A 17,222-nucleotide genomic window follows, 5' to 3' on the forward strand; every position below is an offset into this window, starting at 1 on the left:
AATAAAAATGCATGTTGAATCACAAATAATAGCTTGGCTGTAATCTCAGGAGTCTAATTATGAAATGGATGTGGAATCATTCTGTAATTATTTAGAAAGTTCATTTCAGCAGCCCAGAAAGTCTCTCTATGTTTACTATATATCATCGCAAATACTCTGTGGTTATTTGTGACATATACTCAGAAAAAGACATGAATAAGAGAGGCAATTGTAAGAAATGGAGACAGATCCATGCCTTTTATAAGTCAATGGATTCATGCCAGGGATGAATTCAGACCAGGTTCCTCAACAGAGTTAAATCATTTCTAGCCAGTCCCAATAGAGCAGAAATCACTCTGCCTTGCAGTGGGGATGCTCTCACCACAACGCAAAACCCTACCACACGTTCTGGTCAGTGTTTATGTCTTTGCCTTAGAGAAGAACTCAGTTCAAAACCAGTACAAACCCCTACACACTGTGGATTTGAAACTGGTGCCACAGCTCCAGGAAGATGATCATCACTCAGAAGTACCTGTTACATACACAAATAAAGCCAGGGCTCTGCCTTCAGAAATGAATTCTGTTGTGCTGGATCAGATGGCTGCATGTGATATTACCATGCCTAATCTAATTTTTGCGAACAGTAGCAATCCAGGCCTGCAGTTCCCGGATGGATGGCCCCAGGTCTGCATCAAAGGAGAGCTTATAGGTCCGTGTGATTCTGAAAACTTCCAGCCCAGGGTAGTAATATCTAAAGGGTGAAGAGAAGGTCTCACTGGGAGGATAACCTTGTGGGTCCATCATGGAGCACCACAGGGACTGTTGATGTTGCACTTTGTGCTGACCATGCTGCCCTTCCTTGGGGGCAAATGCCCCTGGGTACACAGCTCTCTGGGCATCACAGGAATTAACGACTATACGGAAAGGAAAACTGGTTGCCTTCAGTGTAGCTGGCTAGACACATCAAGTGTTATCAGACCATCTGCCCATTCATTGCTCTGTCTCCATTATGCTTTGTTGTGGATCTTTTTTTTCCCCAACTCCACAAAAAAGTCCCATTTTGGATTGACCATCAAATGAGAGATTAACTGTGACTCTTCTGGTCGTGGAATACACATGGAAACGTACAGTCCAAAGGACTGATTTTTGTCTTGAGGTTGGGATTTATACAGCGCTTTCCTCCCTGGAAAGTCTGAGGAGCAGAAACAGTGCTGTATGACACCTCATGGGTGTCCCACACCTTTGAGCCGTAAATCTGTTTCTCCAGAGGCAGAAAAAGGAAGAAGGCACACAGCTAATTATGCTCTGTGGGGCAATTTGCCTTTTTATTTCCTGATGTATTCCCTGACTGGTGGAAAATCACTCTTGCAAACACAAAACTTACCTTGCTGCCAAAAGGTGCATCTCTAAATTATTAATCAAGAGCACACAGGACCACGAAAGGTGGAATATTGAACAAAGGCTCAATTGACACTCTGGAAGTTGAAGAAGATATGGAAGACTCCCTTCTAATTTATTTATTCCTTTTCTGTTCTGTTATCCTGATATGCTTCTTCCAGTTACCATTGCACCCCACACTGTATGGTATTACGTGATTTTGTTTTCAGATTGTTGGAGATAAAGTTACTTCATTATTAATATATATGTACTGTGCATATCCATAAATATTGAATATATACGTATGTGTAAACCTACTGGAAGTGTTAATAGTTAAGATAAACTAAGTCCATTATCGCAATGAGTGACTATTTCTATGACCCTATTTGCAATAAAACTAGATTCAATGATATGAGAAAATTGCTAGGTTTCAAAATAATTGAACCAGGCCAGACGAATCCCCACAAAGGCATCATTTACAAAGTACTTTGCTTGTCTAAAATATTTATCCCCGCAGAAGGAAATGGAAAAAGAGTTCATATGGTTACACAGCTATCCTCTGAGCGTAAAATTGTTTTATCATGTTATGTTTATTTCCTAGACATCTTCCATTGGGGTATTGCAGGAAAATACTGGCTGTGCAGTTAGTTCCTTTGTGTGGACTGTTCATATTTATTCACTGGGAAGTCAATCATGTTTTGTTCAGGCTTGTTTTGTTTTTCTGCTGAGCAAACACTTAAGCAACCCTTTTCTTGTAAAAACTTATTTGCATATACAATGTGCACCATTCAAAGTCAGCACTACACAGATAGTTGAGATGTCTTTGCTTTCCCTCTTATGTACCATGGGAAGTAGTAGAATTCTTCCTGAAAAAGCTGGCGTTGCTCATTAAGACTGCAGTATATTGTTCATGCTTAAGGACTCCGTCAGTAGTTACAGATATTTTTAGTTTGTCTTGTATTGAAAGCCTGGATAGATTTTTGCTATTAAATGTTCACAGCGAACTGCTTCCAAGCAATCTACAGACAAAGAATTACTCCCAGCAATTATCCACTGAATAAATCTGAATAATGAATACATTCACAAAAGTCACTATCTATTTGTGAACAATTAGCTGAAAGAAATAGAGGTGACACTCATCAGCTAAATAATTCATTTATGAATTCTTTGTCCAGCTTTGCTTCTGACATATGTTGCATGAAATGAGATCAAAGCTTAGATGAAAAACTACTTTAAAAAGAAGGGCAATGTTAAAGGAAATTCTTCCAGCTTCCAAAGCAGAAATTATCCCACTATTGTAACTATTATTTATTACCAGTGATTTCAGAAGCTTGTGAAGTTATTTTCCTGGAATCCTTCACTTCATGCATTAAACCATGTTTTATTCCTAATGTATACCCAATTTTAGGTTGTTAAACTGCAATCAAAAGCACTTAGGAATGGATCTGTCCCTGTTATGAGATTTGAACTCCTGACATCTTTATCCACTGGAACTTGAGTGTCCAGGTAACTACTAATTATTCAAGCATTTACAACCATTACTATGAATATAATTAACACTTTGTGGCATAAAAGTGAGAATGGCACTATGAAATGATCATTCCTAGCATTCTGGATAGAAATCTTTCATGAAAATGTTTATAAGCTGCCTAACTATTTTTCAATCAAATGAACAGAAAAATTGTTTACATTTAAGGGGAATCTCTAGAACTGAAAAGAAATGGTTTCTGGCATTGAAAATTATAAATGTTGTCTCTACATGTCCATTTCTTGAAAAAAAACACCCCACCACCACCTTTTCTTCAGGTTTTTTTGAAGAAAATACCAAAAAAATCTGATTAATTGTTTAGAAAAATGTGAGACCTTTCTTTCAATAAAACCAGATTCAGTGAAAAAGACGGGAACAAGGTTTTTCATTCAGGTCTAAAATCTCATGAGCTCACTGCTGCTCTCTGCAGGAATAAGAGGCTGCAAAAGACCTTCTTATGTGCCTTGCTGGATGACACTAGTAAAAATAAATGAGACAATTCACACAGAGAAAGTGAAAGCTAGATGAAGACTAGAGTTTGACTTCTCTCTTCCCACCTCCACCAGTTTTGCTGGCCAAAGTAGGCAGGTAAATTCCGTCTTATATTAATTAGTAGCAAGTGATTATAACAATGGGAGGAAGGAGGAACCAGAGGAGAAGCTAGGGACCACGGTTTGGAAGGCTTTGTCACCTTTCTGTCTAGGATCTACTATGAGCAAAAGTTTTGAAGAATGAATTTTCCCCACCAAAAGATCAGCTTCGATATCCCAAAATAACTGCTGTGAAACACTTGCAGGACACACCAGAGAAGGGATTTTGAGAGCGTTTCACAAGCCCTGCAGCTGTGAGCCAGTTGCAGCATGAGGAAAAGCCCTCCATCACCCCAATGTACAGGAAAGAGAAGGTAAGGTGACTCTCTCCATGTGTCTTTTAGATAGGGTCCATTCAGTGAAAAGCCCCAGTCCAGCAAAATGAGTCCTTCTCCACGTTGACACTGCTTTCACTGCTGGAAAGGGAAGGGCTTGAGGACAGCAGCCCCTGCAAGCGCTGCAGACCCGTGCAGAGGCTGAGCTGTGGGAAGGCAGCAAGGCTCAGAGGGAGCTGCTGGCCCCACATCAACTGTGGATGCCTCCCCTGCTGTGCTGGCCCAGTTTTCTCTGGGGGAGGATCCCAACCCTTCCCGTCTACTCACCCATTCCCCAAATCTGTGAAAGGAAGATTAAAATAGTGAAGCCCACAGAGCTGCTGTGCCCTCTGGTTCCTAGTGCCAATGTAAGCATCTTGGAACCCTTGCTCCACCAAGTGCAAAACAAGGGCCCCAGTCTGAGCATGCCATGGGAGAATCCATCCAACCACCTGGAAAACAGCACAAAACTGGAGTACTTTAGACATGCCACAGCAAATAAATAGCTCCAGGAAAAGAGCAACAAAAAAAGGTCAAGCTTGTGCTTGTAGAGACAGTAAACCACCATATTTCAGCAGTCAGGGCAGGTATTTCTAACTGGAAATTGTATATTTGATGATGACCAGCCCTCAGCTTTTGACAAGGGGCTGTTAAAGCCTCTTGAATAGTAAATCACCTCTCTTCCTATCAATAATCTTATTATAATATCTGTAGAAATGTCTAATGTTAAAATCCAACTTTATTACTACAATAATGGATCTAATTTGTAAAACATATAAAGTGAGGCCATAACTGTACTGGAGGGAGATATATGTGATCCCACTACATCTATATCATTTCCTGATGGTTTTACCCACATATTTTGAATGGGAGAAGGATTAAAAGCAATCCCACTTGCAAGATTTTTGAGATTGGGAATGCCTTCTGGAAAGGAGGTCAACATGATCACAGAAATGCAGCAATAATTAAAAAAAGAACAGCCTCAACTTCACGTTTACGCATATAAATATGTGGGTGTTTATCTGTGATTTGCTCCATTCAGCCCCTTTCGAGTTGCCAGGAAAGCCCTGCTTTTCAGCTGCTCAATCAGTATTATCACTATGTGCTATTTTTGTCTACTGAGTACATTTCAAGTAACGTCATCCTTCCCAAGCCAACGCTGGTATGAAGGGCGGAAACTCTTCTTTCCACCCCTCTGTCATTTACTGCTGCTCCCATCTGCTCGGTGGCACTGCCTGCTCAGTCCTCGCTGCAGAGGGATCTCCACACACTTTCCCCTGGTTCTCCCTGTTTTCTTGAGCAAGTGGCTTTCCAACCGAAGCTTCGTGTGGGGGGCTTCATGTTGGCATCCAGAGTACATGTCCCAAATATGTCCAGCCTCACCTTCTGATCCTAGTGCAGAGGAGCTGTCGGTAAGTAATCTCTTGATGAGCGATACAGTCCTTGTGTCCAACGCCCCGAGCTTTTCACAGATGGGTTGTTTTTAAGGGCATATATTTTCCCAACTAGCACTTTGGTAGGTTTCCAGCTCTTGTCACAGTATGTTAACATTGGGTTTCTGTCTGAGGGGAAAATGCATCTTTTTTTTTCTGACAGGGTGTAGTTTTGATTTCCATAAGTTGTTGAAGTCTACTAAATGTTGTAAATGCCACTTCATTTTTAAGGTCTTCCTTGTCTAGGTGCTACCCAACCAGCTAGCTGTTTAACGTTTTTCTCTTCTGATGTGATGTAACCGTTAGCTGTTTGGAAAAGCTCATACGGACAAGAGCTCCACTTGGAGTTATAAATCTCTTCAAATATAACGCTCAGTTTTCTCAGCTGTGCCATAGGAGGAGCCCTCCCAGCTAAAGCTATAACCACTGCTAGTCTGAGCTGGGCATCTTCTGCTGTGTCTCCCTAAATCTGTTTCATTTTACACAGAGTAATTAAATATCCATTCTGCCTCAAAGTGTGTGTGTATGTGTGTGTGGCTACAGCAGAGTGATTAGGGTACTCACCTGGTAGATGAGAGACCCTGTTCCCAGTGACTGCTCCGATGAATATTTAAGTATTTCCTATTAAGTATTCATTGGAGCAAGGATAGGAGCAGACTTCTCCCACCCCCAAGGGAGCACCCAAACACCAGGCTGTAAAGTCATTCTTTCGTTCTTTCTTCCTTTAGCTCAATGAATATTTAATTATTCGAGGCCAAACAGGATGGCTGCAGTGGCAGAGACTGAGATTCCCTGCTCCCATGTGTGCACCATAGCTCTGACGATGAAAGCGTGCATATAAGAGATGTGGGTTCATATTCCTTTGGACTTAGAAAGAAGTTGAATCCAGGTTTCCCATGCCCTGGATGGGTATTCCAGTTTCTGAGCTGCTGAATAAAAAACACAGAGCTCCAACATACACTGTCCCCAGTCACGAGATGGAGGTGGTATGGATTCTTGTATGACCCCAAGCTCAGAGAAAGCATCCTTATCAGTGATAAATTAAGCTGAAATTGGTTTATAAATCCCTCAGGAGAAGGTATCAAAGCTGAAGACGTTCCTCACTCCATGGCAGTTCCTGCTGGCTTTGTTACGTGCCTTTCTGAGATTATCCAGAGTGCGATGCATAGGGAAACCTACTTATCCTCTGTACTCTGGGGTCTGACACCCCCAGACTGTAGTGAATGGGACTTAATCCTGCCTCTGCAGCCCAAGGAGCGGGTGTGTGAAATGGTGAGTGTGGGGAAAGGATCCAAAGAGAAAAGGTGTAGAGCAAGGGTATTTGAGTCTAAAAACAGGCAAAAGTAGCAGGTAGTGAGGAGTAGAAAGACTAAAGCAGGAAGAAAAACATGGAGGAAGGAGCATGCAATCACTGAGTGGGGAAAGGACACATGAGGGGAAAAAAAGGAGCAGGGACAGTCACCAGAAGGAGCAAACAAACCATCTAAGAAATAATACCCTTTACCTAGCAGAGGAACAGAGGGAAGGGGGAGAAAGGGGTAGAGAAGATGACTTTTATCTTAAAGTAAAAATAAAATGTGGAGAATCTCTGCCACCCACTCAGGTCTTTGAAAAGTAGAAAATTTGCCATCTGCTTTCCACTTTCAGAGGACAGTGGGTGTCTGAACTGAGATGTTTTGGATTCTCTTTGGGGAGTTGACTGTAGGCGCATTCCTATGCAGAAGAGGGACTTACTACTATTATTGCAGCTCTGTTTCTTGTCATTTGGCAGAATCCACAGCAATCTGATTCCGTTATCAATGACTGAGTGTGGCGTCCAAGCAAAAACCAGACCAACAACATAATTGTGATATCGAAGTATAAACAAATTACCTTCTCATACCCATCACGATAATGTCCAACCCCAAGACTGCTGCATAGTCTCAGTTGTTGAAATGGCAACACTGCACTCAGAACGGAGCTGCTTAGCTCAGAAGAACATTTCAAAGGTGCTCCTAATGATATGGTTCATATATTTCATATCACATTTATGTGCGTCTACCCCAGGGCTGTTGAGCAGCCACCTTCAGTAACTGTTCATTCCAATTTAGAGAACTCCTTTCTGAACACTTTGCTGTCCGTTACTTTAACCAACCTTTTTCCTGAGAAAACAGCTTTAGAGTACTGAAGATCTATGACAATGAAGGAATATCCATATTGTCTTGCTATAAATATTACAGTGGTCTGACTATAAATGTCAAAACAGATGTGTTTCCTGTCATGCCCTTCAAGGGACATGGTAACATAGCCACAAAAGCTCAAAGCTTCACCCAGATGCCTTACTCCAGTTTGAATAGCCATGTGTTTCATGTTTTGATCAACTCTTTAGACAGATGACAGTAGCGATCCTCCTTCAATACTGAGGAAAAGGCCACCTGTGGACCAAGCTGTGGGGGAAAAGCGGAAAACAGAGAGAAGGGTTCGATTTCGTGAGCCAGAAGAAGTCATTGAACATGGTACGGTCAAGCTATTAAGCCTTTTGGCATGACCTTTCTAGCTTTTTAACATTTGCCCTGTCTGTCCACATCAGCTTCCCCCTCTGATAATGTTATTTGTGATTTTGAGCTCAGCACGGGGCAGACAACAGACAATTTTTGCTCTTTGCTCTGCAGAATTGTACCTGGTCCATTTGCCTGCCTGCCCTGGGAGGAGACAGGCTCCTGCAGCACGTTAGAGCAGCCTCAGGGCTGTTCTCGTGGTGAACTCCTGAGTCAGCCTCCACAGGGATCATTGTAGACCATGGGTTTGGCTGAGTCCCAGGTCTACCCCAGAACAATGCTTTCCCTCATAGAAAAAGATCTCAGACCAAATTTAAACACACTTATGTCATTCTGGGTAACTAGGATGTAATGGTGGGGAGGGAGCCAGCCCTCTCATGTTTCTGAGCAGCATGCATGCCATGGGATACAATAGTAAAGGTCTGAGCCTAGCTGGTCCACTGGGCTTAAAAGCAGCCAGGATGTAACCATTTCTGCCAACAAGGGCACCGAAGGAATGATACAGCTAACATAACCTCTGATCTTTCATTCATGAGCCAAAATAACAGTTTGCAGGTAGGTCAGCTGGGAGTGACCTTGAGCAGAGGTCTAGCACAAGGATCCAGTTTGCACTTCTGCATATGCTATATACAATTCATAACCAAATAAGAACTGTTGCTTCATTCTGACTTTCACAAACTGACCCAACTAAGAAAAATTGTACTTATTGGTAGGGAACTAAAATTGTATGGTTTTGATACGTCAGTCAGTAAAAACACAGGTGACAGAATGGTAAAATTTCTATGTCAGCCACCTGTTTGGACTGCTGCTCAGCTTCTAAAAACAAGGCTTGGCATCCACTACTGTGTTTGTACACAGACCTTGCATTGGTTTTGCAATACGTTGTTTCTGGTGCCTCGTAATGCAGGAGTGAAAAGCTGTTTCTTGATAAGGTTGTTGACACGGCCCAGGCTTTCCATCAAAACTGAACTCCTGGGAAGGCACAGTGAATCGGCCCTAAATTCTCAAAGCTCAGCTGACTGCTCAAGAGCAGGATTTTGATGAGATGTAATACCTTCTTCAGCTCCCTGCCGGAGTCCATGCCCCCACATCAGCACTGGTAACCCTGCAGCCAGTCCAGCTCAGGGGACCTGGTTCATCTCTCACGGGTTCTGAATTCAGCACAGCCATGCGTGAGCTCCAGGGAGCTGCAAGGGTGGAGAAGACTCTGACTTTTTCCGTGAAGACATGAGAAATGTCTCAACCCATAATTAGTATTCTGTGTTGCAAACAGCCTGTGATTTAGACGATTTGCTGTTTGTCCATGCAATGTTATTAATGTAGAGGCTGGTAAAATGAATGTTGCTGGCACCACTGAAATTTTTCCATTCTCTGGATTTTTCATCCTGGATTGCATCTGGGTCCCAGCTGCCAAGTGGAGGCAGTTCCAGGATATTGTTGGATGAAAGTTGCATCTGACAGTGGGCTTTGCTTTCTTAACTTTCATTCTTCTCTCAGCCTGCTGGTCTATCTCCTTTCCCTTCTAGAAATGATGTAGAATAGGGAGATCTTTTTTGCGAGAGCTGAATCCTGACCTCCCTGCAACAGCAGCAATCTCTGTCTCTGAAATCCCCCAAACAACAATTTTTTCTCACTTTTCTGAAGTGCACCTACATCTGCATGTTTGCATGGAGTGGGTGGATCCTCACCTGGCACAAATCTGTACAGACAAAAGTGGTGTAAGAGGTAGGCCAGCGTCTATAAGGCGCCAGGCAATTTCCGAGACGCCGCTTGGTGCTTGCTTTCTTATTAATCTGCTGCAAAGAGGCCTTTCCAGGCATGTAAGAACATTTTCATTCTGTTTTCTAGCCATTTCCTGCTGTGACTACGTAGTGGGTAAGTCAAAGTTTCACACTATAACCGTGAGCCATCCATGGCACTAACCTGAGTTTGCTTTGCGGCTGCTGGAATGCACTGTGCAAATATATCCTCCGTATACAAAGCATTTCGTACTGTCAGTGGTTGTTGCTTTTTCTTCTCAGCTTATGAAGCATAAGGTGTTGATGAGGTCTGGTGCAGTATTTTAAACAAGACATGTAGTAAGACAAATAGTGGAAACAAAAATGAAATCCCTGAAGCTATTTTTAATTTAAATATAATTAATATATTTTATGGCAATAGAATAGGTACAGGTTTTTCACTAAGATATGCGAGGAAAGCACCCCAAGCGAAACAATAGTTCTCCCTGCTGACTTTCATATGTGGGGAAGAGACAATTCATTTCTATGCTGGCAGCAGGGTAGAAATAATAAAAATAATCTGTTTTTTCTTTTTTGTTTGCAAGGATGTTTGAGGCCAGCCAGCCTCACAGACCCTCAAGCAAATGTGTTTATCTGGATGTTCTTATGATGGTGATCATTTCTAGAGGCCCTGGCCAACATCCAGCCCCTGCTGTATGCAATGCAGTAAGGGGAGAGGGGTACATATATACATGTATGTATACACACACACAGAGCCATAGTGTTGGGCGGCCAAAAGGAAGCAAATGTCCCCACATGTCTTAGCTGTTGCTGTTGCCCAGGAAGAGCGGTTGTATGCTCATGCCAGTGGCAGCATCAGCTAAGGCAGTTGTTGGGCTAGGAACAAGGTACTATAGGCAGGAAAGAGCCAGGTGGAAAAGGAAACACCAAATATCCCTCCGGTGACAGTGGAAAAGTGTGTCCAAGGCAGGAATTGAATCAAAATCTCCTGTATCCCGGTCCAGTGCTTTTCTCAGATGAGTTGCCTTTTTCTTAGACTGGGCACGTGGCTAGGGCTGAGTGTGCTGTTCCAACAAACAATTTAACTAACAAATTTAAGCATTAATTTTCTATTTGTAATCTAGAAAAGACCAAACTTACATTTAAGCACATAATAGTAGTGATGTGCTGAAGCTGTTGTGAGCACAGCTCATCACTATTTTGTGGGTGGGATTATTCTTCCACATTATTTTTTTTCTGTTCCTGGACCGAACATACTCCCTAACTGAGAGGACATAAAGAAAAGCCAAGTTTGCATTTGAGATCACCCAGAAATTTCACATGGAAAGTAACTTTCACAAGATTGAAAAACTTTATAAGCACTTCATAGAAAAGGGCTGATGTGAAAAGCTGTTGAGCTTTCACAGAAAAGTTTCACTATTACCAGGTATGCAGGTATGCCTATCAGCCAGGTCCCGTGCTTTGAAAGACAGGTAGCCACCCAGTCAAGAACTGTATCTTGTGCTGTGGGAGATCACACAAGGGTAATACCAACTTCCAAATCACAAATCTCTGCAAAAGCAGAAAGTGGTGAGTAATTCCCTGGCTAAATACCTTCATATCAACCATTCATAGAATAATGCCAAATAAACAAATTTATAAAAATTGAAGTCTGCTCATGGATAATTTGCAAACAGAAAGAAGGGCTAAATTCAAATGAATAAATTATTTGCTGCAAATAATTCACTCAGATCTTTTATGGGACATTGATTTGGTTTCTGGTTAGCTATAAAATGACTGCCTATTAACATTTTACCTTTTCCCCATACACTTTTTGATACATTATTATGTGTTTCTTGCTTGGTTTTATGACTTTTACCTTCCTCTCTGTACATCTGTATGACAGTTTAATTGACTGCTGTGTATTCCAGGGCTCATAGTAGAAGCTAATTTAAATATGTTACAGCTAATGTTGGCCCTTTACCCATAATAATACACACCACATTTTTATCTCCTTATTGATTATGTGCATATGGCAGGAAAATAGCTGCACACTACGGGTTTTTATTCAGGCATGAATTTGGCTTTATACTGCATATTTAATACTCAAAGTGCTTTATAAAATAATACCGATTGTGCAATGGCCATGCAGTCAAACAGAGCAGCCAGATCTGAATCAAACTGGATCCCTGAGGCCCATGGATGGTTACACACAGGCATGGGCTGGGGCACGGATGTCAGTGAGCTAAATGTAGCCCATTGATTTCCACATGTGTACTGTGCCTGACCTATGGCACTTTAAACATACTTGAACTATATTTTAAAGGCAAGAAAAATGTTTACGGTGTTCTCCTGCTTAAGAGCAAGTGCAGAGGATGTTCCAGTGTAATTAGCACACCTAGCACTTAGACAGAGGTTAAACCTGCCAGAGCTTTCTAAATATGCCTCTCAGTTAATGGAGCCATGTTTCGGTTCTTACTGTAATAACCCAAACAAGCTGAGTTACCAGGGAAAAGGACAGAAATCTAGATCTTCTCTCTTTTATGGAACACTTGTGAGCATTAAATAATTAGACGAGGTAGCTTAATATTCTCCTAGTATTTAACTTAACATTTAGCGTAAAGGTATAAAAAGTAATTGCTGGAGGGAAACTTGAGATCATGCATTAGCTATGGTAATCCTGTTCTTATTGTATATAATTAAACTCTTTAAATGCTCCATTAGAGGAGATCTTCTATACTCACCACCCTCCATCGGGAGGTGTGACTCACTATCACTTAACTGATGCCAACGAAGTACTTGCAACCAGAGCCCTGTGTACCCTGCTGTTCCCAGAAAAGTGGGACAAAGGCATCAGTAGGGGGTCAAATTTGGGAAGTGTTTAAGATGACACTAAAATAATGCTGCTTTCTTTTTTCTCCTCATCACTGTTCAGTAGATGACAGGTCATCATCTGGATTGCCTGTATTCCTGTGGCTCTCATTTTGTGCAGTGCTGATCCTTGCTGTGAGTCTCTACTACACCAGCATGAAGCAAGATGTCAAAGTCCTGGAGGAATTTCAATCCCAACTTGTTATCTTCTTTCTTCAGATAAGACACATTGCTCAGAAATGCTGGACTTGGTTTATGAGGCAGTAGCAATGTCCTCTGGCCTGACAGACATCTCAGAGCACTGCTAACCAGCACGTGGCAGCGCAAAGCTCCCAGTCTACTCCAGTCACATGCAGGGAACACGTGCGCACCCACCTCGAAGAGCAAGAAAACCACCCATGTTGTGCACCGTCCAGCAGTGACTTGTTCTCCTTTCTTTTTCTTCTTTGTTTTTTTCACATTAGTGGGAGGTCATACTAGCACCTCGAGGTCAGTCGTGGTTTAACCGCAGCCAGCAACTCAGCCCCACCCAGCCACTCACTCACTGCATGCTGGTGGGATGGGGGAGAGAATCAGAACGGCAAAAGTGAGAAAAATCGTGGGTTGAGATAAAGACAGTTTAATAGGTAATGCAAAAGCCGCGCATGCAAGCAAAGCAAAACAAGGAATCCATTCACTCCTTCCCATGGGCAGGCAGGTGTTCAGCCATCTCCAGGAAAGCAGGGCTCCATCACGCGTAATGGTTACTTGGGAAGACAAACGCCATCACTCCGAACGTCCCCCTTCCTTCTTCTTCCCCCAGCTTTATATGCTGAGCATGACGCCATATGGTATGGAATAGCCCTTGGGTCAGCTGGGGTCAGCTGTCCCAGCCGTGTCCCCTCCCAACTCCTTGTGCCCCCCCAGCCCACTCGCTGGTGGGGTGGGGTGAGAGGCAGAAAAGGCCTTGACTGTGTGTAAGCACTGCTCAGCAGCAACTAAAACATCCCCGTATTATCAACACTGGTTCCAGCACAAATCCAAAACATAGCCCCATACTAGCTACTATAAAGAAAACCAATTCTATATCCCAGCCAAAACCAGCACAAGGTCCCACCAAACTCATGCTCCATCATCCCAAACAGCAAACAAGTATCTGAAATTTGGCCCCCAAAGACCTTATAAACTGCTGATATGAGGAGCAGAAGTAGAGAGAGAAATACATTGATCTGTGCAGGCAGCAGCAAGTCTCCTGAGTCTCAAGTTAAGGCTTTAAATACCAAAACATCTTTCTGCTCAAGTCTCCTAAGAGCTATTCTGCAGAAGTTAAAATAAAGCTGAGCTATTGCACAAACACTACTCTGGTGGCCAAAGGCTTGGCAAGCTGCTATATTTATACACCTGAAATTATTATTAGTAAAATCCCAGCAAATTACTTTCTTGCTTCCCTTCATGCATTTCTTTCCTCCATGGGCAAAAGCTGTTTCTTAATGTTTCACTTGACTCCCAGGTGTGAAAAAGAACATGAAAACTCATTTAAACAGTAAATAGTTTATTTGCCTAACATGATAAATAGCAGCATTGAATCTCAGGCTAATTATCAAATCAGTAGTTTAATCCTCTGGGTTTGATTCAGCCCATAAACCCCACAAGCTGAACTTTCAAGATTTATGATAGTGCTTGTATTCAGTCAGAGGTTATGCATTTATGCCTGGGTGTTCAAGGCTTTATATAATGCTAATATGGACTGTTTATGAAGGCGTGGGAGGCAAAGGCCCTTTATCCCTCCATTGTCCCACCATAGTATGCACCTCTCTCAAGGGAATCCTTTTAATGGAGATCATGCAATAAATGTCCAATGGTGCTCTGGGTGTCTGAGAGGAGAACAAGTAAGCGCAAGCTTATGAGCTTCAGCTATGTTTTCTTCCTAGACAAAATCAACACAACCAGCTTTTTAGGCCTTAGATTCTTGTCAAGTAGCAGGTGATGTATGCTTGGGTTTATTTGGTATGATAAGTTTGACATCAGAATCTGTAAGAGCTGAAGAAAAAGAAAAAGAAAAAAAAAGAGATAAAGAAAACTGCAGACAAGATGGAAGAGATGCTTGCAAGACCTTGGTTCGAATTCCCCTGCCATTGCAACCCATCAAAAAGAAAAAATGGTGCTTTATTTTTAATTGATTTTTTTTAAAAAAAAGAGGGCCATGCCTCTCTGCCCCAACAACCTTCTTCCAAGCCGCCCAAGGTCTTAAACCAGCCAGAGGATAAACAGAAACAAGTTATGCAGCCTTCTCTCAAGAGGAGAGTGGGCAGCAACTTGATTGAGAACGAGTCAAAAAAATTGCAGTCCAAGACAGAAAGAAGTGACTTCAGTGGCTATTCTCATGCTCCTCCTAAGATGTCGAAGGCCACAGCAATTGCATTTGACACGCTGCTGGTCTGGGAAGCAGAGGTTGCTGCGGGAGGAGTGTTTAGCTCAGGGGCTCTTTGTGCAAAGCACTCGGGTACCCCAGCTCAGAGGGTAAGTTTCACTGCTGCTTCCCTTCCCTCTCCCCTGTCTCAGCCCTGCTGTTTAGGTAATAAAGAAGAAAGGTTTTAAACTTGTGTGCTGGTGAATCTCTGATGAAAAGGTGTGGATTGGTACATGCATGGGGCAAGGGGGTCATTACAACTTCTGTTTCCCTTTTTTAATGTTTATGATCTTTTCGATGTTCATGTTGAAACTCTCTGGCAAATCATTGGTCTTCCTTTTTTGGCTCTGGATTGACACTTCCCCCCTCCGCCCATACCAACTAGTCCCTTCAAAACAGGAGCCTCTTCTGCAGGGATGGTTCCCTCACAGCAAGTCATGACCCATTGCAACAAGGAAGCAAAGCCTGCACTGACAAGAACTGAGCAATCTCAAGAGCAAGAGCAGTAGAATGAACCCTTCCAGTATGTTAGCAATCTGGTTTCCGTAACTTTAAAAAAAGCCAAAGGGTTAAGGTAAAACAGGAACTCCTCTTGGGACTGTGAGGGAAGCTGCGGAGGCAGTGTAAAATCCGTATGTGTGCTCACCTCCCTGCATGGCTCCCCAGGGGATGGGCATGGGACCACCTTTCCCCCGGGTCTGCTTTAAATAGAATATGGCCACATTCTCCTTGCTAGGGCCCCAATTTATCAGTGCGAGTGAGAACAGCTATCACATCTGGGCTGTCAGGGAAATTAAACAGAGGAACAGCTATTCTCGGCTTCTGCCTAGGCTCTGGTTGGGACAGTTTTGGACATGGGCAAAACCAGCACTTGAGTTGTCTGTTGAGGACTCGCCATGGCCTTGCAAGACCTCCCGGGTCAGGATTGTTTACTGCAGTCGGTCAGATACATGGCAGGCTGCAGAAAGCCAAAACAAATCTGCTGCAAAGCCAGAACGTTTGAAATAAATAAAAGCTAAACCCCATCCCTGCAGGAGTGGTGGCATTTTGCAGGTGAAGAAACTGAAGCTGAGAAAGCCAATGCATCTGTGCAAGTGAATGAAGCAGGTCAATAACAAGGCTGGGAATAGGAGGAAAAATCCCAAATCCTGGGCCTGCATTTAACTACTGCTGCACAGCTTCGCTGTGGACTTGGTTTATTTCCTTCTCGCACTGAAGCTCTTTTCCCATTCATCCATCCTGTTTACACACACACACATACACACACCACCCCCCGCCTTTTTCCACTCTGCCCCTTCTTTCTGTTCTTTACCCATCACAGATCTATCCTCATCGCTGTGCGCTGGACGGGATTTCTCCTTATTCTTGTTCAATGCTGTTTTTCTAGGTGTGACATATTTGTGAGTCCATGAGTTTGGAAGAGCTGATAGGAGCTCTAAATTACACAAAATCAGCCATGTTGGGTAATATTTCCCTTGCAGGCCATGCTGGGTAATATTTGCCTTCTGTACAACTCCTGAGAATTGCCCGTAAAGAGGTATAAAAAGAGGAGTACATAATTTATTACAAACGGTTGACACGCTCACCTGAATTCACGCTGGTGCCAGTGTGGTGAATCGCTTTAGAAGTCAAGAGTCCTGAAGCCAACCAGCTCTGAGCAATTATTTAATCCAGCTTGGAAATGGTCATGCTTTTGCTTTAAAAGGCTGAAAGAGGAGTGATGGAGGACTGGACTCTTGCAGCAATTTTTGAAGCAGACAGCGAGTAGGTGGGCTTCCCAGGAGCCGTGTCTGGGGTGGCAAGACTCAAAGGGCCAGAAGAGAGTAGAATGAGGTCTGTGTGTGTAAATGGACTAGTGACAGGGCCTAAGGGTAGAAGTGCTGCCTAATATCCCTTATGCAATGGGTATTAAATTAATGCACAACAGAAATCAGCAGACCACAACAGTGAGGGATAAGCATTGTTTTGGCAGCGTTCAGTACATTCCTGCAGCAGGAACAGAGGGCAGCTGCCAACACCCTCTTCAGGCAGGCTCACCACAGCAACAGCACCTGATTGCACTAGCAGGCGTATCCGTACCCATACAAGTAGAGGAGACAGAAAAGGACACGGCGAGTTGACACTAAATTCTTTTACATTAACCTCTTAATGCACTCAGCATTAGCACTGGCAAAAGGCAGCCCCAAAGACTGCTTCTAGTCCCACTCCCGCCCTTCATCTCTTCAACCCTGCTAGTCTGGAAACAAGTTAATGGAGCAGGAGAAGCCCATAGCAGCAATTTTCATTGTCATTTCTGCCTTTTGCCACTTCAAAGCAAGCAGAAGGGCTGGCAGCATGTGACTAGAAAAAGGGTATTACCAGCTGTCCTCAAGGAATAACTCAGGAACCTCTAAGATAATAGCGTGGACTTGTTTCTTATTAATTCCTTGCTCCAGGATAGCCGCTGGGAACCTTTAGGCCCACCTCTGAAGAGAAAGGCTGATGCT

At 43.0% G+C, this 17,222-nt stretch overlaps 1 protein-coding gene across 2 annotated transcripts; it reads left to right on the forward strand.

Annotated features, from left to right (window-relative positions):
* Positions 1-4,888: 4,888 nt before the first annotated feature.
* C5H14orf180 (chromosome 5 C14orf180 homolog) lies at positions 4,889-12,906 on the forward strand. Of its 2 annotated transcripts, none has more exons than XM_075501558.1 (4): positions 4,889-5,200; positions 7,590-7,716; positions 9,607-9,633; positions 12,412-12,906. In XM_075501558.1, exons 1-4 carry the CDS (start codon positions 4,889-4,891, stop codon positions 12,612-12,614), a joined length of 669 nt encoding a protein of 222 aa, XP_075357673.1. In that variant the 3' UTR covers positions 12,615-12,906. The 2 variants fall into 2 exon arrangements, with proteins under 2 accessions (XP_075357673.1, XP_075357674.1); XM_075501559.1 differs by having other exon boundaries at positions 5,055-5,200; positions 12,415-12,906.
* Positions 12,907-17,222: the final 4,316 nt, after the last annotated feature.

The sequence above is a fragment of the Mycteria americana genome, chromosome 5 (genome assembly GCF_035582795.1).
Source record: "Mycteria americana isolate JAX WOST 10 ecotype Jacksonville Zoo and Gardens chromosome 5, USCA_MyAme_1.0, whole genome shotgun sequence".
In the NCBI taxonomy this organism is placed as follows: domain Eukaryota; kingdom Metazoa; phylum Chordata; class Aves; order Ciconiiformes; family Ciconiidae; genus Mycteria; species Mycteria americana.

Coding starts and splice junctions, on each gene's coding strand:
- C5H14orf180 (XM_075501558.1), top strand. CDS start 4,889: ATGTGCTATTTTTGTCTACTGAGTACATTTCAAGTAACGTCATCCTTC. Junction 5,201..7,589: donor CTAGTGCAGAGGAGCTGTCG/GTAAGTAATCTC, acceptor TCAACTCTTTAG/ACAGATGACAGTAGCGATCC. Junction 7,717..9,606: donor AGAAGAAGTCATTGAACATG/GTACGGTCAAGC, acceptor TCTGTTTTCTAG/CCATTTCCTGCTGTGACTAC.